General features: G+C 44.4%; 1 protein-coding gene across 1 annotated transcript in view; it reads right to left on the minus strand.

Moving 5' to 3' along the window:
- The window catches only part of LOC126336940 (PHD finger protein 3), a 240225-nt gene that overhangs the window by 64266 nt on the left and 148288 nt on the right, over positions 1 to 27671 (minus strand). The window contains 4 exon segments of the mRNA XM_050001117.1: positions 874 to 1016; positions 12878 to 13834; positions 13918 to 14064; positions 23863 to 24109. Of these exon segments, the coding sequence (XP_049857074.1) occupies positions 874 to 1016; positions 12878 to 13834; positions 13918 to 14064; positions 23863 to 24109 (1494 nt within the window).

A 27671-nucleotide genomic window follows, 5' to 3' on the forward strand; every position in this document is an offset into this window, starting at 1 on the left:
GTCTTAGTTAGAGGCAGACATAACAGCTTGTTTTCTGAACCTCATACGTAACTATCAGAGAGGAAACGTTTTGAACATACCTCTGCATTACAAATATTAGTTTTATCCTCTTGGTTGCATCAGTATGTCAACATGTGCTGAACAGAAACTTTTTCAAGAAATGAAATTTCGCACTAGAAAAATAGCTATTACAACAGAAACTATATAGCTCTCTGCACGTGAAAACAAATTGACTTGAGAGACTGAAGCTAGTGAGAATGTCTGGTCTGTTGACAGCCGGTAGCCCTGTCTAGCAGAGTTTCACATAAAAGCCAGTATCCAGCCCTCTAGTTTACAAGAGCTAACTGAACTGATAATGGTAAATTTAATTGAAAAATGCACCACTATCACTCTACAGACACACATCATTTAAGGGGCAATACATGTGTACATCATTTGTTTTAGTAACAAGCTTTACCAACAGAGCCTGCTCCATGATATAGGCACCTATGCAACACTCATAAAATCTGGATCAAAGTCTAAGCTTCTGGAACATCAGGTGACGCCTTTCAGTTGTCTGACATGGATATAACAAAATAATTATCTCCAGCGTGCAATAGTAACATCTGTGGAAACTGGACAACATAAATAAGGGTGTGCAAGTACATTGCATCCTAGTGTGACACAGAAATAAATCATGGATCCACCACAGATACACAACGAAAGCCAGTTACATGGATTATTGTCAGTGATGTGTGTACAGCAGCAAGCTGCACTAAACTCACAAATAATTAATTACTTATGAAGTATTGTATCTAATACTGCAGCAGCAACAACTCAAAGCAACTAAAAACAAAGAAGAAGTACAGTAAATGTAATCATCAAATGCCTCACCTGTGAATCGACCTCAGTTTTTTTGTTCTGACCAGCAACTACATCGTCAGGCAATTGCTTTTGCTCTTCCACTGTGGTGGTTGGCTGACTACTTGCTTCATTCTTTACCTCTTCTCCAGTGATGCTGATACTTGCTGGTTCACCTTATTACAAAAATAAGAATGATTCAAAATATACTTTCAATTAGAAAGAAGGGGGGCATGCGTGCCCTCGCTCTCTCTCTCTCTCTCTCTCTCTCTCTCTCTCTCTCTCTCTCTCTCTCTCTCACACACGTATGTGTGCATCCATGCACACGCGCATGTGTGCCCCCCCCCCCCCCCTCCACACACACAAAAGTGCAAGTGTGCAAAAAAAAGTGGACAATGTGCTCATAACTGTCTCTTCATGTAGGAACTTTTACAGAAATGGCAAATGTAGCTTACTGGAGCCATTACCTACAGCAACCCACGTTTCTCAATCTGTAAATCACATCACTTGGGTCTCGTAAAGTAAATACATACATGGCTTGATGGAAACTATTTAAATAATTGAATAAGGAACGTCACAGTATTTGCTACAATGAACATGTGTGATAAGAAATGGCTCTAAGTACTCCTGCCCAATAATACATCTAAAGTAATGGGCCAAATAAAAGTATACTCATATGAAGTAGCTACAGTTACTAGAGTGACTAGATGCGCTCTAGCAGTGCATTGGGTCAGTACCTGCTGAATGCTCGGTGTGTCCGTACAATATCTTCTGTTTTTCTGTGGTTTCATTCTTCTGTGGAACTCTGAATTGAAGTGTGTTTGGTAGTGAATGAAACACAGGAGCAAGGGCCTACACCAGTCAGTGTGCGTAAAGGGCGACGAGACATTAAAAAACAACTAAGGTTGTCATATAGAATGTCCTGAAGAGTTTTCTACTGATCTCGATAACAGTGACAAAGCCACGAATATTATAAATTTTGCACGAGTTCATAAAATGACAAGAAATCTTGTGATATTTCCATACCGATTGTATTCCATATTGTCAGTATAGTGACATTGGTGGACACTAGAAGGGAGCACATGTTTTGATTCTTCAAGTAAGGGATCGAACTGAAAAGGAAAATTACAGAATTCGACAATTTTGACAAAAAGTTGGTGCGTAGAACAGAGAAGAGTATCTGATGGCTAGAAAAATACAGAGTACACATGCAAGAGGCAAATTTTGCTCGATATAAACAGAAATTTCGTCCTGAAAGTACCATAAGTTACTTTTGCATAGCATATCGGTAATCTGGGTGATGGATACAGGACGAAGCACCAGTAGGAGCTACAAATAAATTTTTTTTCGGGAGATAGGGAATATTCCTGGTTGTATTAAGGGTGACCATCAGAAATAAAATCCTGGTGGCAGCATACAAATACTTGCGTGCTGTAATGCATGGAGTCTCGTAAACAAAATATGTTCATATATGACAATACAATAATGTCTCAGATGTTACCATAATTAATTTCAGACTTTTCTTGACAACTTTCTAGCTGCAAGTTTCTACAAGATCCAACAGAATGCAAATTCATCAGCAACAACAGTTTTAGTTACAGAGGTGGAACAGTTTCTCATCTCTTATGCTACTTTACTTTTTATCTCAGAATACTTTTATGTTTAATGATAAAATGTGTATCATATGCATCTATAAACTATCAGAATTTTCCTACATTATTTTCAGTCCAAATATTTCAGTGGTACTGTTGTTCCACAGCTTGAAGTACAAAAATATTTTTCTTCACAATTTCTTGTAATGTTAGTTTTTATTATGTTTGTAACAGCTGATGAAATTTTCTTTTGGAAAGTACTTCAACATATTATATACTAAATAAAAAAAGAAAAAGATGTCTCATATTTTTCAGAGTTTTTACTAATAACTGAAAATGTCTAACTGACAATGCTACAAGATAGTGGGATGACCTTGAGGTGTCTATTTTCGTGATGGCCACTACAGTTGCAGGTTTGTCTCAGTTTGAAAAGCATGTTCAGATGGATCAGCGGAAAGAACACTATCTGGATTTGGCAGTTTTAAATTGTTGTGAATGTTGAAATTATTAAAGCAGTAGGAGTGCAATCTGCAACATGATTTTTCTAAGCTGATATTTGTGTGGTAATCAAGGCTTCAGATTTGCTTAACTGTCTCCAAGATAAAACAAATATCTTCATCTCCAACTCAGAACACAAAGTGAGCACATGATCAAGAGATTCACACATACAACTGTGCAAAATTAAACATCGAGATAATTCTGATTCTCTCTTGCTGCTTGGCATGCTTTGGAAGTGTCCACCTGACCTCATTTTGTAATAAAGAAGCATGTAATTTATAGATTAGTGCCCGATTTGAAGCAATTTGTTACACATCATTCCATTCAGGCTTCTACCAAATGTTTAATATATCGTGTTGCCCATATTTGGTATATGATGTAAAGCACTGACTTGCCTAACTCATAACTGACATTCATTGGTAATATCCTGAACATTACAGAACTGCCTTCCAAACAATTCACAATACAAGACTACTACAAATAACTTAATTCATTTTCAGAGCTCGGGATTTTCTAAAGTATTTTAAGTACAAATATTATTGATGCATGAATAGAACTGGAAACTCGCTAAGTTCACATTTTGTAACCTACAAATGTTCTATGAGTGCCCCTCTGATCACACAATACATGTCAAAGTCAAGTTTGTTCCATATCTTGTGTAACAAAATCGTGTCAATGGTCATCATAGCAGCACTGATGCATTCTCTGAGCTGTTCCACTGTTCTTGGTAGTAATATATCAACACAGCCTTTAATGTACTTAAAAGGAAATAGTCACAGGATGTTAGGTCTGGCAATCTGGAGAGAGGGGGCGGGAGGCCGGGCACAACAGGGAATACAACTACATGATCTTCACTATTGCAACCAATCCAACAATGCAGAAGTTCACCATTTAGGTAGCAACGAACACCAGTGCTCCAATGAGCAGTGTGCCGTCTTGTTGGAAGACGAAATTCTCGGAATCAGCATACAGTTGTGGAAACAACCACAACTGCAGTATATCGAGGTAACAGGTGCAGTATTCTCACAGAAGAATAATGGCCCATACAGCTTTGTATGCAACACTGGAGAGGGAAACATTACCCTTCAGCAAATCTCATTCACATGCCACAATTTCATGGGGATTTTCAGTGCTTCACATTCTTAATTTGTGGCAACGAATTTTCAGAACGTATACACAGACAAAAAAGTCCCTCATTTTCCCTGGTTAAAAACACACTTTTTCCTGGGTGAAAGTACACTATGCCCCATGTAAAGGTATGTTTTTGTGTGTTAAGTAATAATGTACTTTCCTTTGGAGCTGTAAATCTTATCAATCCTGTGAAGGTAAAGTTTTATACGCCACAGTACAGCTTTCCTGGTACTTTAGGGAACAAAACGCAGCAAAAAACAATGTGTTTTGGCAATGTCTTTGATGTGTGGTGACAGGTACACTGATATTTTCATATTACGAACTTTTGTAATACAAATTACCTCAAATACAAAACGGTAGCTCCCAAAGCACCGAAATTGAGATTGTGCTGTGTGATGAGCTATTGCCAGTCAATCATAGCTCATGTTGTGTGATCTCACCAGCGAATGACAGCAGATACTTAAAGCACTGGACACGTTATGTAGTTAGATAACAGCAACATCACTGTTAAGTAGCTCAAACACACAAATGACAAAAGTTAATGGTTTAAGTTAATATATGTACAGTATAGTACCAAGAAAAGCTAAGCTTACACATATAATATTGGTCATAATCCCCCCCCCCCCTGACAGTCTGGTTAGGGAGGGTCCTAATGGCTGTACACCAAACATGTTGTGGTTACTTGGCTGAATGTTTGTTCCGTTGAGGAATTTGACTTTTCCATTGGAAAGTCAGTTATGTGTGAAATTGCTCAAGTACTCACTTCACACTTTTTTAAAATGATAACTATACTTTTTTTTCCACAGTTACTGCGTAACTTATACTGTGAAAGAACTAAAATAAATACGAAAAACTAACCTTAAAGCTTGGTATTTTTTAGGGTATGTTACCCTTTTGAAAGATATATCAAACACAAATGTACCCATGCAGTTTCAAATAATGGCTGGTCTTCTGGGCCCAAAATTTTTCTAAGTGGCTGGTCCTAAAAGTGTTACGTTTTAAGTAAGGGTCAAATGCTCTGTGATTTGAGACAATTCATCACACATTTTCACATTTAGCATAGTTCAACCCCTGCAAAGTAACTCTTCTCAAACCACCATTCACAATATTTTACAGCGACTAGTTACAAATGTAAACAGTTATGATGTCATGCTCATTGAAAGCTGTTTGTTGTTACAGAGTATTATATAGTCTTTGTCCTAAAGCCTTTGATACACGTCATGCTCATCGAAAGCAGTTCATTGTTACATAGTATTATATAGTCTTTATCCTAAAGCCTTTGAGACATGTAGCTGTCGACGGATGATTGTGTGCGAATTATGTTTTGTTGCTGTAAATGGTGCATATTCATAAAGATAGGAAAATCTTCTAAACAACTTTTCTGTTTATGCTTTACTGCTGGAGTATTAGACTGCAGTAGCTGGCTACAGTAGAATTCTTTATTAGATTATCAATTCTTACCAGTCCAAACTGCCACAATTTAACTGAAAATTAAAACAATGAAAAATTCCTTAGTTTTGCCCAGATTTACTGTGGCATGTACACCCTGGCTTTAGTACTGAGCAGTGAGCAGAAAGAATGAAATTAATTACCTTGTCTCTACATCAGCTCCACTGAAAGCTAGTGGCAGCACTCTAAAGCAAAGTAACATAACTGAACAAAAATTTCCCATCCTTCATGATTTCTATTTTATGGGCATTAGGCCACTGTATACGGCATGTTTCAAAGCCAAGTGTTTTGCCTCCCGATACTGGTAACATGAGTTTATATGTGAACACACAATGGTCTGGCCATGACACCCTCCAACCTCTGACAAAGATCCGCAGTGTCGTTCCAATTTGTGTACAGAGCTTTTGATGCAAAGAGAGGGTGCTGTTTCCTTTATTTAACAATAAGGCTCACAATTTATCTAATTACGGTCAATCTCCACTTCTGTTAAAGTTTTTGATGTTTTTAATTTCTGTGTGTCTCTGTATACACTAGCGTAGTAATGTATTAAAAAAAAAGATTCCAAGACTAACCAAGCGGGAAAGCGCCGGCAGACAGGCACAATGAACAAAACACACAAACACACACACAGAATTACTAGCTTTCGCAACCAATGGTTGCTTCTTCAGGAAAGAGGGAAGGAGAGGGAAAGACGAAAGGATGTGGGTTTTAAGGGAGAGGGTAAGGAGTCATTCCAATCCCGGGAGCGGAAAGACTTCCCTTACGGGGAAGCACAGTTCAGCACAGGATCAACATAGCTCATCTCAAACAAACACTTTTTCAACTTTTTTCACACCTTTATCTCTCCCTATATAAATTTCTATTTACTTTCACTTTAACCTCATATTACCCTTTCCACCTTCTAATACCATGTCAACCTCACAACATCCCTACAACGACCCCATTAAATTTTACTTACATTCCCTCCACAAACATGCCTTCACCCTAGCCAGATTACGCTCCCATATTTTATTTACTCAAGCTTGTCTGACATTTGGCATTACCCCCAAAGGCCTCACACTTAAAGTTCCCATCTCTGGCTGCAATCCTTCTTTCCATCAGTCCTTATACCAGTTCCAAACTGCACAATCCATAGCCCTCACCCGCCTAATCCTTCACCTATACATCCGACTCGGCCAATGAACACACCCGTCAACTCCTATCCCAAATCAAAGTCCTCAATCTTTCCTCTCCCACATCCACACCGGCTGTTCATAGCATCCTCCTACAGGCCAACTGCAAATTAGAACAGCATGCCACCCTCCACCTCAAAAAACTATCCAATCTCCTGGTTTCCCACCTCCGGAAAGGCAACTCACTCACCCTCCACAACCTTTCCAACAAACCTCAACCGCCTCTCATTGCACACAGACCCAGTCTCTCCCATCTACTCAATCTCCCACTTCCAGCTCCACTCCCCCCAACACCTCAAAATTCTAGTCAACACAATCTGGAACCACAACACCCCAATTCTGTAGTTAACCTTTCCTCCAAACCCCTCTCCCAATCCGAAACCTCTGTCCTATCCAAAGGCCTCACCTTCAGCCCCACTCCCAGGTTCAACCAAACTGCCCTTGTCAAAGATTTACTGTCCTACACTCGTAGTCTCTGCTGGAAATATCACTTTGCCACGAAGAAAAATAATCCTGATCCCACTCCTAATGATCCAACTCCTCAAGACACTATCCAAATTGAACCCTGGCTGCAACAGTTCCGTCCTCCATCACAGCGGGACCCACCTCCTCTTCCTCAAAATCACCCTCTGCAAACCTTCCAGGAATTTCTCACTTCCAGCCTTGCCTCTCAATCTTTCTTGAAAAACCTTAATCCTACTCCCAACATCACCACAGCCGAAGCCCAGGCTATCCGTGATCTGAAAGCTGACTGTTCCATCATCATTCTTCCGGCTGACAAGGGTTCCACGACCGTGGTACTTGATCGTCGGGAGTATGTGGCTGAGGGACTGTGTCAGCTTTCAGACAACTCTACATACAAAGTTTGCCAAGGTAATCCCATTCCTGATGTCCAGGCAGAGCTTCAAGGAATCCTCAGAACCGTAGGCCCCCTACAAAACCTTTCACTTGACTCCATCAAACTCCTGACCCCACCGACACCTCGCACTCCTACCTTCTACCTTCTACCTACTTCCTAAAATTCACAAACCCAAACATCCTGGCCGCCCCATTGTAGCTGGTTACCAAGCCCCCACAGAACGTATCTCTGCCTACGTGGATCAACACCTTCAACCCATTACATGCACTCTCCCATCCTTCATCAAAGACACCAACCACTTTCTCGAACGCCTGGAATCAGTACCCAGTCTGTTACGCCCGGAAACCATCCTTGTAACCATTGATGCCACTTCCCTATACACAAATATCTCGCACGTCCAGGGCCTCGTTGCAATGGAGCACTTCCTTTCACGCCGATCACCTGCCACCCGACCTAAAACCTCTTTCCTCATCACCTTAGCCAGCTTCATCCTGACCCACAACTTCTTCACTTTTGAAGGCCAGACATACCAACAATTAAAGGGAACAGCCATGGGTACCAGGATGGCCCCCTCGTATGACAATCTATTTATGGGTCGCTTAGAGGAAGCCTTCTTGGTTACCTAAGCCTGCCAACCCAAAGTTTGGTACAGATTTATTGATGACATCTTCATGATCTGGACTCACAGTGAAGAACAACTCCAGAATTTCCTCTCCAACCTCAACTCCTTTGGTTCAATCAGATTCACCTGGTCCTACTCCAAATCCCATGCCACTTTCCTTGACGTTGACCTCCATCTGTCCAATGGCCAACTTCACACATCCGTCCACATCAAACCCACCAACAAGCAACAGTACCTCCATTATGACAGCTGCCACCCATTCCATATCAAACGGTCCCTTCTCTACAGCCTAGGCCTTCGTGGCAAACGAATCTGCTCCAGTCCTGAATCCCTCGACCATTACACCAACAACCTGAAAACAGCTTTCGCATCCCGCAACTACCCTCCCGACCTGGTACAGAAGCGGATAACCAGAGCCACTTCCTCATCCCCTCAAACCCAAAACCTCTCACAGAAGAACCCCAAAAGTGCCCCACATGTGACAGGATACTTCCCGGAACTGGATCACACTCTGAATGTGGCTCTCCAACAGGGATACAACTTCCTAAAATCCTGCCCCGAAATGAGATCCATCCTTCATGAAATCCTTCCCACTCCACCAAGAGTGTCTTTCCGCCGTCCACCTAAACTTCGTAACCTCTTGGTTCATCCCTATGAAATCCCCAAACCACCTTCCCTACCCTCTAGCTCCTACCCTTGCAACCGCCCCCAGTGTAAAACCTGTCCTATGCACCCTCCCACCACCATCTACTCCAGTCCTTGCAACCGCCCCCAGTGTAAAACCTGTCCTATGCACCCTCCCACCACCATCTACTCCAGTCCTGTAACCCGGAAGGTGTACACGATCAAAGGGAGAGCCACGTGTGAAAGCAACCACGTGATTTACCAACTGACCTGCCTACACTGTGACGCTTTCTATGTGGGAATGACCAGCAACAAACTGTCCATTCGCATGAATGGACACAGGCAGACAGTGTTTGTTGGTAATGAGGATCACCCTGTGGCTAAACATGCCTTGGTGCACGGCCAGCACATCTTGGCACAGTGTTACACCGTCCGAGTTATCTGGATACTTCCCACCAACACCAACCTATCCGAACTCCGGAGATGGGAACTCGCCCTTCAGTATATCCTCTCTTCTCGATATCCGCCAGGCCTCAACCTCCGCTAATTTCAAGTTGCCGCCGCTCATACCTCACCTATCTTTCAACAACTTATTTGCCTCTGTACTTCCGCCTCGACTGACATCTCTGCCCTTACTCTTTGCCTTAAAATATGTCTGCTTGTGTCTGTGTATGTGCGGATGGATATGTGTGTGTGTGTGTGTGCGCGAGTGTACACCTGTCCTTTTTCCCCCTAAGGGAAGTCTTTCCGCTCCCGGGATTGGAATGACTCCTTACCCTCTCCCTTAAAACCCACATCCTTTCGTCTTTCCCTCTCCTTCCCTCTTTCCTGAAGAAGCAACCATCGGTTGCGAAAGCTAGTAATTCTGTGTGTGTATGTTTGTGTGTTTTGTTCATTGTGCCTGTTTGCCGGAGCTTTCCTGCTTGGTAAGTCTTGGAATCTTTGTTTTTAATATATTTTTCCCATGTGGAAGTTTCTTTCTAGCGTAGTAATGATTAGACAATGATAAAACTAAAGCAGTGATTTTACAAATGGGAAGATGTAAATAATGGCTTTGAAAGGGTACACAAAGATACAACACAAGATGTTTTTACTTCTAAAACAGAGCCCAATCTGACAGTTTCGCGTGTACTGCCAGCCAAATTTTTCTGGCGCTGAATATTGATGACAAATTCCAAGAAACTTAAAAAGTTAAACAAAAAGGTAAAGTACACCACAAAGAGGCATTCAAAATAGTAAATCCGGACTTCAACTGCACAGTTGTCCAGCTCCTAGAACGTCAACATACATCAGTTTACTTAATTAATTAGTTAATTACATTTTCCCACCATTTACGACATTTTTTATCGGTCCTATCAATTTCCTACACCCACAATGTTAATTTGTACCCAATTTTGCGTCACCATATTTATAATTTTCCCGCAATTTACACATCACGAAAAAACGTTTGTGGAGAAAAAATGATGTTGGCTGTCCAGTAGTGTTTACAAATATTACATGGTTAAGTTTCTTGACACCAGTGTACTCCACTCAGCAGATTTGACCTGGTAAACATGTAAAAGTTGGAATAATTCGTGCCGTATCTCCCATCGCTGCCAAGCTCTACTTGGGAGTAACTAGGTTCATTCCAATTAAGGTATCATGACCAATCACAACCATTTCCAAACTGTCTCTACTGTGCAAATGCAGGTTCATGGTTGTTGTGATCATCATGACACCTTTGTCAAACCATATTTAGCATGTTTCGGCATATGGCCACTTGGAGCGCTAGTGGACACCGTCATTCACTTTGATTTGCTCAAATGTTTTTAGTGTAAACACAGCGCCGGTTACGTATTTTATTCACACTGAGCAAAACTTGTTTTGAGAATTTATTCTCCTTGTCAAGTGCAGTATTTACGTACATATCTTTCGTGATGTTACACAAACAAACAATGTGAGTGATAGTTTGCATGTGTGTGCGGTTTTCTACATAACTGATAAAGCACTGTATCTGATTACCTCAAAAAGACAACTACAGTGCAAGAGATGTAGAATCACACGTATTCAAAGATCACACAATATACTTACGCACATATTTACACTTGGCAATGAAAAAAATTCTCAAAACACAAAGTGTTAGGCATGAAAAACAGGTAACTAGTGTTGCATTTCATTATTTAAATAATGAATGATAGCTGCAGGCTTTCAAAAACACTGATTATGTCATGTGAAATTGAGTCAAACATTCCTACTTCTCCTACTTCCCAGACAGTTTTCAGTTCCTGTTACATCAGCGATTTTTATTTGGTAAAATACAAGTCCCTGACAAGTCTTTTGACGCCTGTTACATATTTATAACATACATGAAGTGCCAGAAGGTATCCTGTATGTAGCTTTTACAGCTTTAAACTTTATTTCCCACATTTTACATTTTCCTGCATTTTACGCCATCTTTAGGAAGTCCTTTGAAAACTGTACAAGCAGGGTTTCATTGTAGTTAGTTTCATGTTGCATGATAAATCGTAATGATCTGGAAGAATCATTTGACTTTAATTTAGCGCATTAATTTGTAAATATGGCTATATATGTTGAACATTTATAAGTACTAGTTGTTTTAAAAAAATATGTTATTGGTCTCTCATGATTGTTATGTACTAACAGCGGTAATTCAATCAGTGACGCAACATCAACTAATGTGGGTACCTGATAATATGAGTATCATGAATGTCATGGCTACTATTCATGAGTGAACAAGAAATTGTCCAAACTCTTTAAGAGACCATAGTTCATTGGCTTTATCAGTAAAATATTTAGGGTAATAAAGTGCCCACATAAATGAACAAATGAATCAGGACAACATGTAGTACCTCTCGATTGCAATGTTCTTCTCTCTCTGAACAGGGGTTAGAATATAGGTGACATTGCTGTAACTGCTGTAGTCATAGCCTAGGCAAACAATTATCTTGTGCAGTATGACATCACTGCATATAGTACAGAAGTTGGTGAATTACCTACTGCATGTAAATATGATTGCTACAGAATTGTTTACAGAACCTACAATCCTCATGTTACAACTGCAATATAACTGTGGTGATGATCACAACTATACTACAATATTATGAAATCTTCACATTGAGCAACATGCACTGCGCAAAGGAAAAACTATATAAGAAAAGTACAAATATTGTTAAGATAATGACAGTAAAAAAAGTAAGTGTGCTACAGCATGGACACCACACCCAATGTGTAACCAGAAATATAAAATACACAGAACCAAGTATCAAAAATTTTATCCTTTGAAAGGGGGAGCACAGGAGAGGGGATCACAGGAGATGGGAAGGGAGGAGTGCAAGAGTTGGAGTTAAAGAAGAGCAGTGCAACAAGTGTACATTTATCAACTTTCATATTCAATCTATATGCAACCAAATGCAGGTAAGGATTAACTGTGAGAATCACAGAATAAAGCAAATGAAATAAATTTATGAGCGGGACGCAACGGTATTACAAGAATTACTAATACCATGCGGAAAAAAAGAGCAACACAAATAACATAATTTTTTGGGTAATGCTACCAATGATTATTACTGAGGCAATGCCAAAAAGGAATAAATCATTAGCCCAAACATAGGTAATTATCTCACTGCTAAACGACATATAATTTTATCTAATACTCTAGCAAAAGACAGTCCAAATGAAATTCTAGAACTACAAATTTCATGACTCAAATTACACTCTCACATTTTTCTCTTCTCCCCTTGTTTGTGCATTTTCTCCTCTATCTCAACCATAAGCTGCACTTTCAGTTTACCTCTCTCTCTCTCTCTCTCTCTCTCTCTCTCTCTCCTCTCTCTCTCTCCTCTCTCTCTCTCTCTCTCACACACTCACACACTCACACACACACACACACACACACACACACACACACTCCTAGGTAGAGAGAGAGAGAGAGAGAGAGAGAGAGAGAGAGAGAGAGAGAGAGAGAGAGAGACACACGCGAGGGAGGGAGGGAGGGAGGGAGGGAGGGAGGGAGGGGAGGGAGGGGAGAGCATTTAAATTAAAGAAAAATTATCTGATGCCAAAATAACAAACAACAAAATATCTTGAAAGCCTTTCTCCTCTGGTGGAGATGACATGACTTCTTGTATGGAATGGTCCACAGATTTTTTTGGAGCAGATCTTGTTTCTTCTTTCTTTAAATCTGTAGGAGGAAGTGACTTATGATCACTTCCTGCATTTACTCTACACTAGATCGCGTGTTTAGAGAAAAGTGCTGGACCTAACGCCTCGGCCAAATGTGCTGGGGGTTTCCTATTCTCTCGTTTAGGATAATTTTTTCGTATGTCTTGTTTATGGTCAGTTATAACGGATATTTTGCCAGGTGGAACAGGTGAGACAGGAGAGACAGGTGAATCAGCAACAGAAGTCTGTTTCATAACAGCATTTTTTGTGGCACTCTTTGTGTCTGGTAGTACCTGTTCCAGCACTGGCTTACTCTCCTCTTCTTTCTGTTTCTCTGGGGGTGGTTCAACAGACTTTGAGGAAACTGCATCATTGTCCACATCAGATTTTCTTTTCCCCTGACTTCTTCCATATGACCTAATGGGTTTCCTTTTCAGGGAACTCTCCAACACAGCATCAGCACTAGAATTGTTGAGATTGTTTCTCACAACACTATTACTTCCAAAAATATGTTCACCTCGGGATGCCGCTGGCGCACTTTCAGAACTGTCCTGAGCCTTGTCCATTGCAGCTAAAGCAGCTGCCATTTCTGAATCTAGCTTATTCACTTGCTCCACATCCTCTGACTTTGCTGCTCCCCGTCCACCACGACTGCCTCCACGTCGTCTTGCTCCTCCTCTCGCACCACGGCTCCGATCCCACCCTCTACCCAATGAGCCCCTGGATCGTATGCCTCTTCCCCGATTTCCTCTCCCACCTCTGCTGGAGCCACGTTGTCGAATAGTCAAGCGGGCTCTGTAATCATCATCAGTGTCTGGATCGTCATCATCCTCCGATTCTTCAGTCTCATCATCACGTGGAAAATTAGCGAACTCTTCATCATCATCTAAAACAGGAAAAATGAAATAAAATAAATTTATGTTTATCAATTATAACATGTAATTCAGAAAATAAAGGAAGTATTCAAACCTTCTGAACTATTTTTCAGAGGAATTTTGTGCGATTCTGAACTTGTAGAGGTTGGCTGTGCTCCCAGAAGTTGTGGTGGTATACTTGGCATCTTAGCCACAAGAACTTTTGCTTGACCAGTGTTTGCAGTCAAAGCTGTCGATGTCACTGAAAAAGTTAATGCCAAATTTACAAAGGAAAGTGTAATAACCTGGTAAAATTGAATGTACAAGAAAATTCAAATGGATGTATGTTCAAAGAGTATAGGAGGACAAGGAAAAAAATTTGTGGATTTTTCCCAGATTTCCCAGTTGAAAATATACTTTTTTCGTATTGAGTGACAGTATACTTTTCCCCGGAATGGTAAAATCCTTTGAATGGTTAACAATTTGTAGTGTCATAGAACTTCTAAGCACTTAAAAACAAGATTGGTTTTTGGGGTGCAAATTCTCTTTCGGTACCAGTACTGTATTATCTCAAGTTTAGTTCTTTATTATGGCATAACGCCATATGTACCAAAAGGTGAAAATGTGCACTTAAAATTTAGCACACAGCTGAAACGAGAAAATAGTGTGGAATGAAACTTTTGTTTCAAGTAAACTGACTTCTTCTGTCGAAAAGATTAATAAAAGGCAAAATTCTTTAGCAAACTGACAGAACTAACTTAATTTCTCCATAAGCCAATCAATGCTTGACTGCCAAAGATGTCAAAATAAAATCAGAAAACTACAACTAATAACATTTTTTGCTTCTGTAGCAATTGAGACAGACGTCAGTTTTGTTTTCATTTGATTTGGGGACTGTAAATGAAGAGGAAATAGCAAAATCACCAAATGTAAACACAGATCACACAGAGACTACCCCCTACTCACTACAAATCTGACTGCACTGCACTGCATATGCACGAATGCGCAAGCTTGGGTGTGCCAGATAAATTTTTCCAGTTAATACCTGGCTGCTTGTTGCTACTACTGCTACAGCTAACAGCCAGAAGTGGAAGAAGATACTGCTCATACATGACTCAACTCTGTATATGCCTGAGCTGGCTGGCAACTGCTTTAACGGACCTAATGTACATAGTTGTGACATCATGCTCTTCAGAAGCAGTTTGTAGTTATGAAGTATTACATAGTCTTTGTCCTAAGGCCTTTGAAACATTTTGCATTTGGCAGACACTTGCGTGGGCACTGTGATTTGTTGTTGTAAATTGCACATTGCCTTGTCCTCTTTGGCACTGGTACTGTAAAAATATAATAAAAGGAATTTGGAGACAGTGAACAGTGAGAAATGAGACAGCACAAAAACATACACAATACACTTGTCCATCTGTACGCAACCCCTGCTGCCAATCCCTTACCTGAACGCTCATATTCCTGTAACAGAACTGGATGCAAGACCTGTCCCATACATCCTTGTACCACCACCTACACCAGTCTGGTCACCATCACCTATCCCATCAAAGGCAGGACTACCTGTGAAACCAATCATGTGATCTCCAAGCTAAGCTGCAACCTCTGTGCTGCATTCTACGAGGGCATGACAACCAACAAGCTGTCCGTCCGTATGAATGCCCGCTGATAAACTATGGCCAAGAAAAAATGGGACCTCTCTGTGAGCATACCAACTATGCGGCATTCTTCATTTCAATGACTGCTTCACAGCCTATGCCGTATGGATCCTTCCCACCACCACCAGCTTTTCTGAATTGTGCAGATGGGAACTTTCCCTGCAATATATGCTATGCTCTTGTAACCCTCCTGCCCTCAAACTTCATCAATCATTTTCCTCAACCATCTAGCCCCGTCCTGTTCCCATTCCAGCACTACACAAGCCCTCTATTCCACCAACACGGCCAGTCTTCTTACTTCTCTCCTTCACCTTCCCCCCGCCCCACCGCCACCACCACCACCACCACCACCACCACCACACACACCTCACGCCCTGCCCATCGTCGAACCTCCTGACTGCAACTAGCTGCCCTATCCCCTCTCCACCTCATCCCTGCAGACTCCTCAGCAACACGTCACCTCCCCCACCCCAACCATGCTATCCCTCCCCTTCCCAGCCCCAGCCTCCTCATCACTCCCATCCAGTTGCCTCTCCCAACAGGCACTGCTGCTGCTGCTGCTCATAGACTGACCTCAGCTGATAGAGACTGTGGTCATGTGCATGTGAATTGCATTTGTGTGTGTGTGTGTGTGTGTGTGTGTGTGTGTGTGTGTGTGTGTGTTTTCTATTTTTAACAAAGGCCTTGTTGGCCGAAAGTTTATTTTGTGACAATCTTTTTGTTGTGCCTAGTGCGACTCTGCATCTCTGTTATATGGTGCGTAGCAACTATCCTTTTCATAATATTGTTACATTTTATTTTATATCTTTATTTATTTTTTCCACTCTCTTTTATGTTCTATTGCTGCAGTAATATGCTGCAGTAGTGGGATAGAATAAAATTCTTTTTTACAATATCAGTTCTTACCAGGCAAAATTACATAAAGTTAACTGAAACTAACACAATGAAAAGTTCCCGGAGTTCTAAAAAAAATCCCAAGTTTTTCTCAGTTTTCTCCCACATTCTCTGGGGTGTATACATACTGATGTTGCAGTGATTATGTGGAAGTGGCCAAAATTTAATCTTTTTCTTATGATCTAATAACTGGTTGATCAAAATGAAAAGCTAAATGGAGTAATAGCATAGTTTCTCAGTGGGATTTGTGCAAGAAGCACAACTGCAAGGAATATCTGTGCATTATAACTCTATCACTAGTAGGTGACCAAAGCCTACACAGTACAGAACTCAGAAAAATGCCTGCAAGGTGAGAGGCAGGGAGTGGGGAAAGAATAAAGTTCCTCACTCCCTTCAGCCTAATGTTTGCCTAATTTTATCGACAGCCATTTTATGTTGTCTCATTACTCACAGTACACCATCTGCAAATTGCTTTTATTATATTTTTACCGAACCAGTCAAAGAGAAAATTTCTTGAGAAACTTACATCCAGACATCATGACATCCACATTGTAAGAAAGAGTCATTACAATCAACCACTGATGATGTCTTAATTGAGTAAAACGAAATGTGTTGTATGGAAACTACATTTTGATAGCTGCATACACAGTCATAGCCGTAATAAACTATTTATCAGCAGCTACTGATACCATGGCAACCGAAATGAAGAATTTTAACTATATTAATCTAGAAGTATCAGCCTGTAGCAAACAACACATGGATTTAATATAATTACTTTACTCAAACTTCATCAAGTCAGTCACCCTTACATAAATCTCAAAGATGGACATGTGCTTAAGCGAGTGCCAACAGCATACCAAGGACAGTATGTCGTCAAGGTGGAAGCTGACAACCCACATCAGCAAACAGAGCATTCAGCTAGTGAGACAGTACCACGTACAGCCATGGAGACGATACTCAAGTATTCAGGTACTCCGCCCAAGAGGTTGAAGGCAGTGATTTGGAGTCACTTGGTACGGTCCTTCACTCACTTGGGAAAGGCCCAGGCTTGTCTACACCTTCTATCAGTCACGGATGTGAAAAAACTGCAGTGCCAGCTTGCAGTGCCTAAGTTCCACTTCAGCCATTTGAACATGGTCCAGGAGCCCAAGTCTTCACTCACGCAGCAAACAGTACACCACAATTTATCAACCAAATTATACTGTAACTAGTGAGACTGTAGTCCGTCGGAATCGGAGACGCAGAACGGAGGACCATACATTGAGACTGTCTTCTGAATGGAGATATTTAAGTGGGACGCAACGTCATCACAGATGCTGATGCAACTATCTGTCATCATCCAAAGGTATCAGTGGACAAGCCCCACTGAGGTGTCTAAATTACAATGCATTTCCTTTGCCTCCGGAGCTTCTGTCAGATAGGACACTGTAGAGCAGCTGAGCTTGGATGTTACATGCCATGGCTGAATACTGAAAGGCTTGCAAATGACGCACTGAGTCCTGTCACACTGTGCTGTTTATATTTCTTGATTACTCCTCGACTCAGTGTGGAAATGTACTCTGAATGGCACCAAGCATTCTGCAACACCTGCACTCTTTTCATCCCCCAGGTACTGATCTGGACACATGGTACTGTAGTTACCTGCTGGTTGGTACAGCAACTGCAGTTTTAAGTTGAGCCACTATGGGAAGTGTTGGGCATGGCAGCATTTATATGACATGCCACACAATGAGCAAGGCTATCGCCAAGGGCGGCCCAATCGTCGACAGCAGTCACCACTGGCCCGAAACTTGTAAAAAGTATTGTACCAGTGGCACTTATTGGTAACTGTATCTTGCATACTCGAGCCTCCAAGTTCTCAGTTGTCACAAATTCCAGTCATGTGATTACTCTCTGTGTACCCACATTCTTGTTGTCACTTATCTGTCCCAATAGAACTTAGTTATTTAAGACCATGTTTCCATCTACATCTACATCCATACTCCGCAAGCCATCTAGCGGTGTGTGGCGGAGGGTACCCTGAGTGCATCTATCGGTTAATCGTTTCTCTATACCTCTGTCGTCTATTTCGATATCTACCATTTTGTCATCTATGCAACAATTTAGACATGGAACTACAGTGCAGTCTTCCTCTGTGAAACAGCTTTGAAAAAAGACATTTAGTATTTCGGCCTTTAATCTGTCACCCTCTGTTTCAGTACCATTTTGGTCACAGAGTGTCTGGACATTTTGTTTTGATCCACCTACCGCTTTGACATAAGACCAAAATTTCTTAGGATTTTCTGCCAAGTCAGTACACAGAACTTTACTTTCGAATTCATTGAACGCCTCTCGCATAGCCCTCCTCACAGTGCATTTCGCTTCACGTAATTTTTGTTTGTCTGAAAGGCTTTGGCTATGTTTATGTTTGCTGTGAAGTTCCCTTTGCTTTCGCAGCAGTTTTCTAACTCGGTTGTTGTAACACGGTGGCTCTTTTCCATCTCTTACGATCTCGCTTGGCACATACTCATCTAACGCGTATTGTGCGATGGTTTTGAACTTTGTCCACTGATCCTCAACACTATCTGTACTTGAGACAAAACTTTTGTGTTGAGCCATCAGGTGCTCTGTAATCTGCTTTTTGTCACTTTTGCTAAACAGAAAAATCTTCCTACCTTTTTTAATATTTCTATTTACGGCCGAAATCATCGATGCAGTAACTGCCCTATGTGCTGCTTCCCTGTTCTGCATTAACTGTTTCATATAGTTTGGGTCTGTTTGTCACCAGAACGTCTAATATGTTATCGCCACGAGTCGGTTCTCTATTTAACTGCTCAAGGTAGTTTTCAGATAAAGCACTTAAAAAAATTTCACTGGATTCTTTGTCCCTGCCACCTGTTATGAACGTTTGAGTCTCCCAGTCTATATCCGGCAAATTAAAATCTCCACCCAGAACTATAACAGGGTGGGGAAATCAACTCAAAATATTTTCCAAATTATCCTTCAGGTGCTCAGCCACAACAGCTGCTGAGCCAGGGGGCCTATAGACACATCCAATTACCATGCCTGACCCTGCTTTAACCATGACCTTCACCCAAATTATTTCACATTTCGGATCTCCGTCAATTTCCTTCGATACTATTGCACTTCTTATCGCTATAAACACGCGTCCCCCTTCACTGTCCAGCCTATCTCTGCGGTATACATTCCAATGTGAGTTTAGGATTTCATTACTGTTTACGTCTGGTTTCAGCCAACTTTCTGTTCCTAGTACTATATGGGCGTTGTGACCGTTTATTAATGAGAGCAGTTCTGGGACCTTTCTATAGACGCTCCTGCAGTTTACTATTAGCATATTAATATTGTTATTCCCTGTTGCATTTTGCCTACTCCTACCTTGCCGCATCTCAGGAGGTGTCTTGTCGGGCCTAGGGAGGGAATTCTCTAACCTAAAAAACTCCCATGTGCACTCCACACGTACTCTGCTACCCTTGTAGCCGCTTCCAGTGTGTAGTGCACACCTGACCTATTCAGGGGGTCCCTACATTTCTCCACCCGATAGCGGAGGTCGAGAAATTTGCACCCCAGATCTCCGCAGAATCGTCTGAGCCTCTGGCTTAAGCCTTCCACTCGGCTCCAAACCAGAGGACCGCGATCGGTTCTGGGAACGATACTACAAATAGTTAGCTCTGATTCCACCCCGCGAGCGAGGCTTTCCACCTTCACCAATTCCGCCAACCGCCTGTACGAACTGAGGATGACCTCTGAACCCAGACGGCAGGAGTCATTTGTGTCGACATGAGCAACAATTTGCAGTCAGGTGAACCAAGTGCTCTCTATCGTCGCTGGCAGGGCCTCCTCCACATCCCGGATGAGACCCCCCGGCAAGCAGACAGAGTGAACACTGGCCTTCTTCCCCGACCTTTCCATTATTTCCCTAAGAGGCTCTATCACCCGCCTAACGTTGGAGCTCCCAATAACTAGTAAACCCCTCACCCCGTGTGCCTGCTCGGACCTTGCTGAAGGAGCAGCCACATGTTCACTGACAGGCAGAGCGGGCGATGGCACACGGCCAGCCTCCACATTTACCTTCCGCCTCATGCGCCGCGAACACCGTTGAACCCACCACTCCCCTTGGGGAGAGGGTGGCCCAACCGCGAAGATGTCTCGACAGCAGGGACAGTGAGTGAAGCATATAACACCTGGGGTGCACCATGCAACGCACCAGACTCCCCACTGCCGCTACACTCTGAGGCAGCAGCCTGAAGATGGCTGACCGCGGCCATCAACACGTTCAGCTGTTCGCAAACAATATCCAGCTCCTCCTGCGTCCATACGCAGCAGTCACACATCCTATCCATCCTAAGAAATCAATTTACTGTATAGAGTTTATCAACTTTTAACTAGACTACTAATTGACTAAAGGTGGCTAATTGTTGAATAAACTGTGGTTGCTAGACACTTCTTGTAGAAAACAATGAAAATGCACTACCTGTCTCTGGACTGTATTGAAAACAAACACTAGCACTACTGGCACTATGGCTGACTAAAGGGACTCTCTGTATTCAAAACAAACACGAAATCTATCGAATACTATTACTAGCACCCAACAATTAAAGCACCCTAAAAGCAAAAACACACGGAAGAAGAAGTGATACCTAAGAAAAATACAGTTAAAACTTAAATTAAGGTAGTATCACAGCTGGGTGGCTGAGCTTCATGATTTTAGTCGAAAATGTCACTTTGTCACAGCTGCAATGTCTCAGGAGTCATATGGGAACATCACGGTCCGAGATGCAATAATTTGTTCGGCCCCTGATAAGGAAGTGCACCACTGTGTCCTTCAGTTTGAGTACTCTACACTGGAAGTAGTTTCGAATACTGCACAGTAATTTTAAGTTTCCCGCACCGCAAGTCGACAGAGGCCTGGAATAATGTCTCTGGGGGGCGGGGTCACGGCCCATCAACATTCCAATGGTTCTGAACAGCCTACTGCCTTTGCACCAGAAACACTTGACTCAACAGAACGACATTATTCTCAGGTGGAAAACAAAGCCCTTGCTATACTCTATACCATGAAAAATGTTGTGTATTCTCATTTGGTGCAACATTTCATTTAATTGGCAACTTTAGGCTTATGGTTTCCTTGCACCCATCAACGTCCTTACAGAACAAAGCCACTCACTGTCTTCAGCTTTGTGTCTGTTCTTGGCCCTGTAAAATTATGAAATAAGTTTTCATCCCACATCGCAAAATGCAAATGTCAATCCTCTATCTTGCCCCCCCCCCCCCCCCCCACAGGGCCCAGACCCCTTGTTTGAACAAGTGGAGCTGCTTTGTTTTCAACTGGAGGCACACATGGTAGATGGTTTTTCCGTGTTGCCTCTGCTATGGCAGTATATCTGATGCTCTGGCAGGTCATGTGCATGGTACAACAGGGGTGTGCAAAACGTCAACAGGCCAGGTGTTGGACCCACTTCAGAATAATTACGCATTGCACCATCACTTCTCCCTCTTGGATGGTATTGTTCTCTTGTCAACAGACAAATTTTCTTTCTGTGTTGAGATTCCAGCAGCTCTGTGGCGAGAGATCCTCTGTTTTATTACATCATGGTCACTGGGTGTCCTCTCGCGTGGAACTGCGATGTGGAACACTTTGTTGTGGCCTGCCATACGTTCCAGGACAACCAGTCAGCACCGTGCACGATTTTTTCATCATGGCCGGCTCCTACACAGCCTTGAGATTGTGTCCATATTAATTATGCTTGTACTTCTAAAGAACTTTTGGTTGTTGGCAACTGACCATTTCTCTCATTTTCCTTATGTCATTTGTTGTCTGGCTGCAACAGCAGATGCGAATTTCAAGACCCTGTCAAAAGTTATTCTCCACCGAAAACTTGCTTGGTTTTGCACAATAGTCCTCAGTTCATGGCTCAGTCTTCCAAGGACATTTATAACCACAATGGCATTAGTCATGTCACGGCTCCTACTTTGCATTCACATTTGGAATGAGATGGAACATCTCATCGGGATGTTTGAGACACAGATGCGCAAGTACGTGGCAGATTTTCCCACTAAGGAAGCTCATGTTTTTCTGAAGGTTTTACAGAATGAAGCCAGATTGGGGCCAAGAATCCCACCAAGATCATGCAAGGCTGCCAACCATGGATGCTGCTGAGACTGTCCCCCCTAGCATCACTGGCTTTATCAAAGTTCGCCTCTGGCGTGTCCAATTGGGCCAGGGGTTTCAGACCCCCCCCCCCCCCCCCCCCCCCCCCCGAATCACAGACATTGTTCAATTGTTCATAGCCAGTGCGGCTGTTGTGTCTTCATAGTGGGCAGTGACGATCAGCTTGTGGCATGCCACTGGAACCAGTTGCATCTCAGGATGAGCACTGAGCTGCCTCTACAGGCCTAGGGCCAGCTGCTGCATATTCATCTACTACTGCCAGTTTCCTGTTCTCCACTGCTGCTTCCTGCAGCCAGTGCCAGCCCCTCCTCCTGTGCTGAGCCTGCAACACCATCAGCAGGGTTTCCAACATTTCTCCTCACCGATTTGCTGCTGCTGTTCCCATAGCTGGGGCCCTTCATCATGGACCCTGACATCAAGGTGGCTTCCTGCCCACTGCGAGCCTACGACAATCGGAGTGCACTTCTCCCAATCACTTTCAACTGTATGCATCAGTCCCAGTGGATGGGGAACTCCCCGCATCTCTTGCTGCCCTTATCAACACCCCATATATGTTGGCTGTTGCAGCATTACTAGTTACCACACCCACCGTGATCATAAAGTTGGGCCACTAAGGCAAGCATAGTGTGTGCTGCATTCGAATGATGTGCCGCACAATGGGGCGGACACCAGGCCTGCTGTTGCCTGGCACAACATGTGCATGCAGCTTAATACCACTCGCATCTGCCAGGAAAGTATCTTTGTATGTGCATACTCAGGCCTCTAAGCAGTCAGTTGTCAAATTTATTCCAGTTGGGTGGTTACTCCCTGTTTACTAATATTCTTGTTCTATATAATAAAACTTGGTTATTTAGGACTGTGTGTTTCCCTTGTGTTCCCAGTAAGAATATGTATGACCTGGACGTGGTTCTCTGCTGACTGCACCAAGCAATAATTTTAAAAAATTATATGCAGACCTGGGAACTGGATCTGCTCTGCAACAATATTTTAATGATAAACCCCAACAGAAGTCTTAAAAATTTATATGTACACCCGGAAAATGGATCTGCTGTGCAACAGCAGTTTTATGATGACTTGGTAGAAATCAGAGTCAACTCAGGATATGAAGTGTGCAAATATTCTATGGCATAATTCCAATACAATATGTCCAAACATAATTTACATATTACAAGGGATGTTAATAACAACTGAAATTACAAGTAGTCACTGCCATGCACAATATGAATCACAGTAAACTACTGTTGCTACCAGCCATGAATTTCACGGACAACTGGAAAGAAATTTTACTTTACACTTTACAGTATTATTTCTACATCGATGTTTTGTAAAACTTTACCTTCTGTAGGTGGACTCCTGTTGACAACAACCATATTGTTGCTTGTAACAACTGAATCACTAACATCAGAATTTTGCACTATGGTTCTATCAGATGTGTGCACAACCGTAGGTAAACTTAGCTCATGCAGAGGTACAGCTGTGTTGTTCGTAACTATAACTCTCTGCTGGCCTCCACTTGTTAAATGTCCTCCAGCTTTGGAAGCAAGAGAAACAAGCTGGGAACCTCCAGATGGTTGAGCTGTTGCCTGCAAATTAAACCATTTGTTCACAATAATAAATTCTTTCCTCATGAGTGAACATATCACACAGACCACACAACATTTTCTAGATTTTCCTCATAAGACCTTATATAATAGAAAGGCGAATATACCACAAGTTTGCTACTCAATTGTACTTACGATTTTCATGATAATGTGCTGCACAGAAGACAGGATTGTTCCTTACATGAAAACACACATAATTCAAGAATTAAGAAATAAATTAATATTTGAGTAATAACAAGTGTGAAAGAGGGAAAGGCACGACGGGGAAGGAGGGAAAGGGACGACAGGGAAGGAGGGAAGAGCAAGGAAGAGCAAGGAGGGAAAGGAAGGAAGAGAAAGGAGGGAAAGGAAGGAAGAGAAAGGAGGGAAAGGAAGGAAGAGAAAGGAGGGAAAGGAAGGAAGAGAAAGGAGGGAAAGGAAGGAAGAGAAAGGGGGGAAAGGAAGGAAGAGAAAGGAGGGAAAGGAAGGAAGAGAAAGGAGGGAAAGGAAGGAAGAGAAAGGAGGGAAAGGAAGGAAGAGAAAGGAGGGAAAGGAAGGAAGAGAAAGGAGGGAAAGGAAGGAAGAGAAAGGAGGGAAAGGAAGGCAGAGCAAGGAGGGCCAAGAGCGAAGAGGAAGGAGGGCCAAGAGCGAAGAGGAAGGAGGGCCAAGAGCGAAGAGGAAGGAGGGCCAAGAGCGAAGAGGAAGGAGGGCCAAGAGCGAAGAGGAAGGAGGGCCAAGAGCGAAGAGGAAGGAGGGCCAAGAGCGAAGAGGAAGGAGGGCCAAGAGCGAAGAGGAAGGAGGGCCAAGAGCGAAGAGGAAGGAGGGCCAAGAGCGAAGAGGAAGGAGGGCCAAGAGCGAAGAGGAAGGAGGGCCAAGAGCGAAGAGGAAGGAGGGCCAAGAGCGAAGAGGAAGGAGGGCCAAGAGCGAAGAGGAAGGAGGGCCAAGAGCGAAGAGTAGGGCGGAGAAAGAATGAAGAGAAAAGAGGGTAAAGAAATAAGAGGAGGAGGGGGAAAAAGGAGGAGGAAGAGGACAGAGAGAGGCAGGGAGTGGGGGTGGGGGTGGAGTGGAGGAGTGCAGAAAAGAGAGGAGAAGCACAGAAAGAGAGGAGAAGCACAGAAGGAGAGGAGAAGCACAGAAGGAGAGGAGAAGCACAGAAGGAGAGGAGAAGCACAGAAGGAGAGGAGAAGCACAGAAGGAGAGGAGAAGCACAGAAGGAGAGGAGAAGCACAGAAGGAGAGGAGAAGCACAGAAGGAGAGGAGAAGCACAGAAAGAGAGGAGAAGCACAGAAAGAGAGGAGAAGCACAGAAAGAGAGGAGAAGCACAGAAAGAGAGGAGAAGCACAGAGGGAGAGGAGAAGCACAGAGGGAGAGGAGAAGCACAGAAAGAGAGGAGAAGCACAGAAAGAGAGGAGAAGCACAGAAAGAGAGGAGAAGCACAGAAGGAGAGGAGAAGCACAGAAGGAGAGGAGCAGCACAGAAGGAGAGGAGCAGCACAGAAGGAGAGGAGCAGCACAGAAGGAGAGGAGCAGCACAGAAGGAGAGGAGAAGCACAGAAAGAGAGGAGAAGAGAAGAAGAGAAAGAGAGAAGAAGAGAAGTGAAGACAGAGGGAGCACAACAGAAAGAAAGAGAAGAAAAATTGAGCTAAGGGGACAGAAGAAAATAAGGATGAGGAAGGAAAATGAAGACTGGGAGTGGTGGGGGCAAAAGGAGGACAGGGGGTGGGAGCATGGCAGTGGGAAGGGGGTTTGGGAGCAGGGCAGAAGAAAGGAGGAGAGAGCAGGGCAGAAGAAAGGAGGAGAGAGCAGGGCAGAAGAAAGGAGGAGAGAGCAGGGCAGAAGAAAGGAGGAGAGAGCAGGGCAGAAGAAAGGAGGAGAGAGCAGGGCAGAAGAAAGGAGGAGAGAGCAGGGCAGAAGAAAGGAGGAGAGAGCAGGGCAGAAGAAAGGAGGAGAGAGCAGGGCAGAAGAAAGGAGGAGAGAGCAGGGCAGAAGAAAGGAGGAGAGAGCAGGGCAGAAGAAAGGAGGAGAGAGCAGGGCAGAAGAAAGGGTGAGTCAGGATAGGGTTGCGTGGGTGAGTCAGGGCGGGGTTGCGTGGGTGAGTGAGGGCGGGGTTGCGTGGGTGAGGGGGGGATTGCGTGGGTGAGTGAGGGCGGGGTTGCGTGAGGGCGGGGTTGCGTGGGTGAGTGAGGGCGGGGTTGCGTTGGTGAGTTAGGTCAGGAGAGTGGGAACATTGGGGCAGGGTAGTAGCAGGGCCAAGAAGCGATCCGGGATGAGGCATGGGCTTGGTCGTCGTGGGGGGGGGGGGGGGGGCTGTGTAGAGAAGGGGGGAGCTGAGCCGGGCCAGGGGGAGCTGAGCTAGGCCAGGGGGAAAAGCAGGGTGGGTGGGAGTCAGCTGGGTTGGCAGGGGGGAAGCCAGGAAGTGGGAAACCCTGGGAAGGAGGAAAACCCTGGGAAGGAGGAAAACCCTGGGAAGGAGGAAAACCCTGGGAAGGAGGAAAACCCTGGGAAGGAGGAAAACCCTGGGAACGAGGAAAACCCTGGGAACGAGGAAAACCCAAGTGGGGGTTGGGGGCAGGGGAGGGGAGGTCGACACTGTGAACTGTGGGGCGGGGGGAGGTGAGGAGGGTTGGGTACTGTGGGGGGGGAGTGAATGTTGGCAGTGTGAACAGTGGGGCGGGGGCAGGGGAGATCCACAGTGTGAACTGTGTGGCGGGGAGAGGGAAGGGCGGCAGTGTGAACTGTGGGGTGGGAGAGGGGAGGGGAGGGGAGAGGGGAGGGGGGCAGTGTGAACTGTGGGGAGGGGAGAGTGGCAGGGTGAACTGTGGGGCGTGGAGAGGGGGGGAGGGGAGGGCGGCAGTCGATGGGTGGATTCAGTGTGACTGAGGGGAAGGGCAGGCTGTGTAGCTGGGGGGAGCAGTGTAGCTGGGGGGAGCAGTGTAGATGGGGTGGCAGTGTAGGTGCGGGGGGGCAGTGTAGGTGGGGGGCAGTGTAGGTGGGGGGCAGTGTAGGTGGGGGGAGCAGTGTAACTGGTGGGGCACTGGATGGCTGGGGGGGGCGGAGTAGTGTGGCTGGGGGGAAGTAATGTGGCTGCGGGGGAGTAGTGTGGCTGAGGGGGTGAGCAGAGCACAGCGGTTTGGGGGGGGGGCGTGCGAGCCGGCGGCTGGGGAGGGGTGCGAGACCGGCGGCTGGGGAGGGGTGCGAGCCCAGCGGCCGATCACGTGGGCGGCGGGGGGGGGGGGGGGCGCGCGTACACGGCGGCCGGGGGCGAGCACGGCGGCCGGGGGCGAGCACGGCGGCCGGGGGCGAGCACGGCGGCCGGGGTCGAGGGCTCGAGCTCGGCGGCTGAGGGGGGGAGCACGGAGGGGGGTGGGGCGCGCGAAGCCGGGGTGGGGTGTGGGGGGGCGCGCGCGAAGCCGGGGTGGGGTGTGGGGGGGCGCACGCGAGGCCGGAGTGGGGTGTGGGAGGGCGCATGGTTTTGGCGGATGGCGGGGGTGGGGGCCGCGATAGCAGCGGCTGGTGGGTGCGCGAACACAGCGGCTGGCTGGGGGGGTGCGCGTTTGTGGCTGGA

This window comes from Schistocerca gregaria, chromosome 2, assembly GCF_023897955.1.
Source record: "Schistocerca gregaria isolate iqSchGreg1 chromosome 2, iqSchGreg1.2, whole genome shotgun sequence".
Taxonomy (NCBI): Eukaryota; Metazoa; Arthropoda; class Insecta; order Orthoptera; family Acrididae; genus Schistocerca; species Schistocerca gregaria.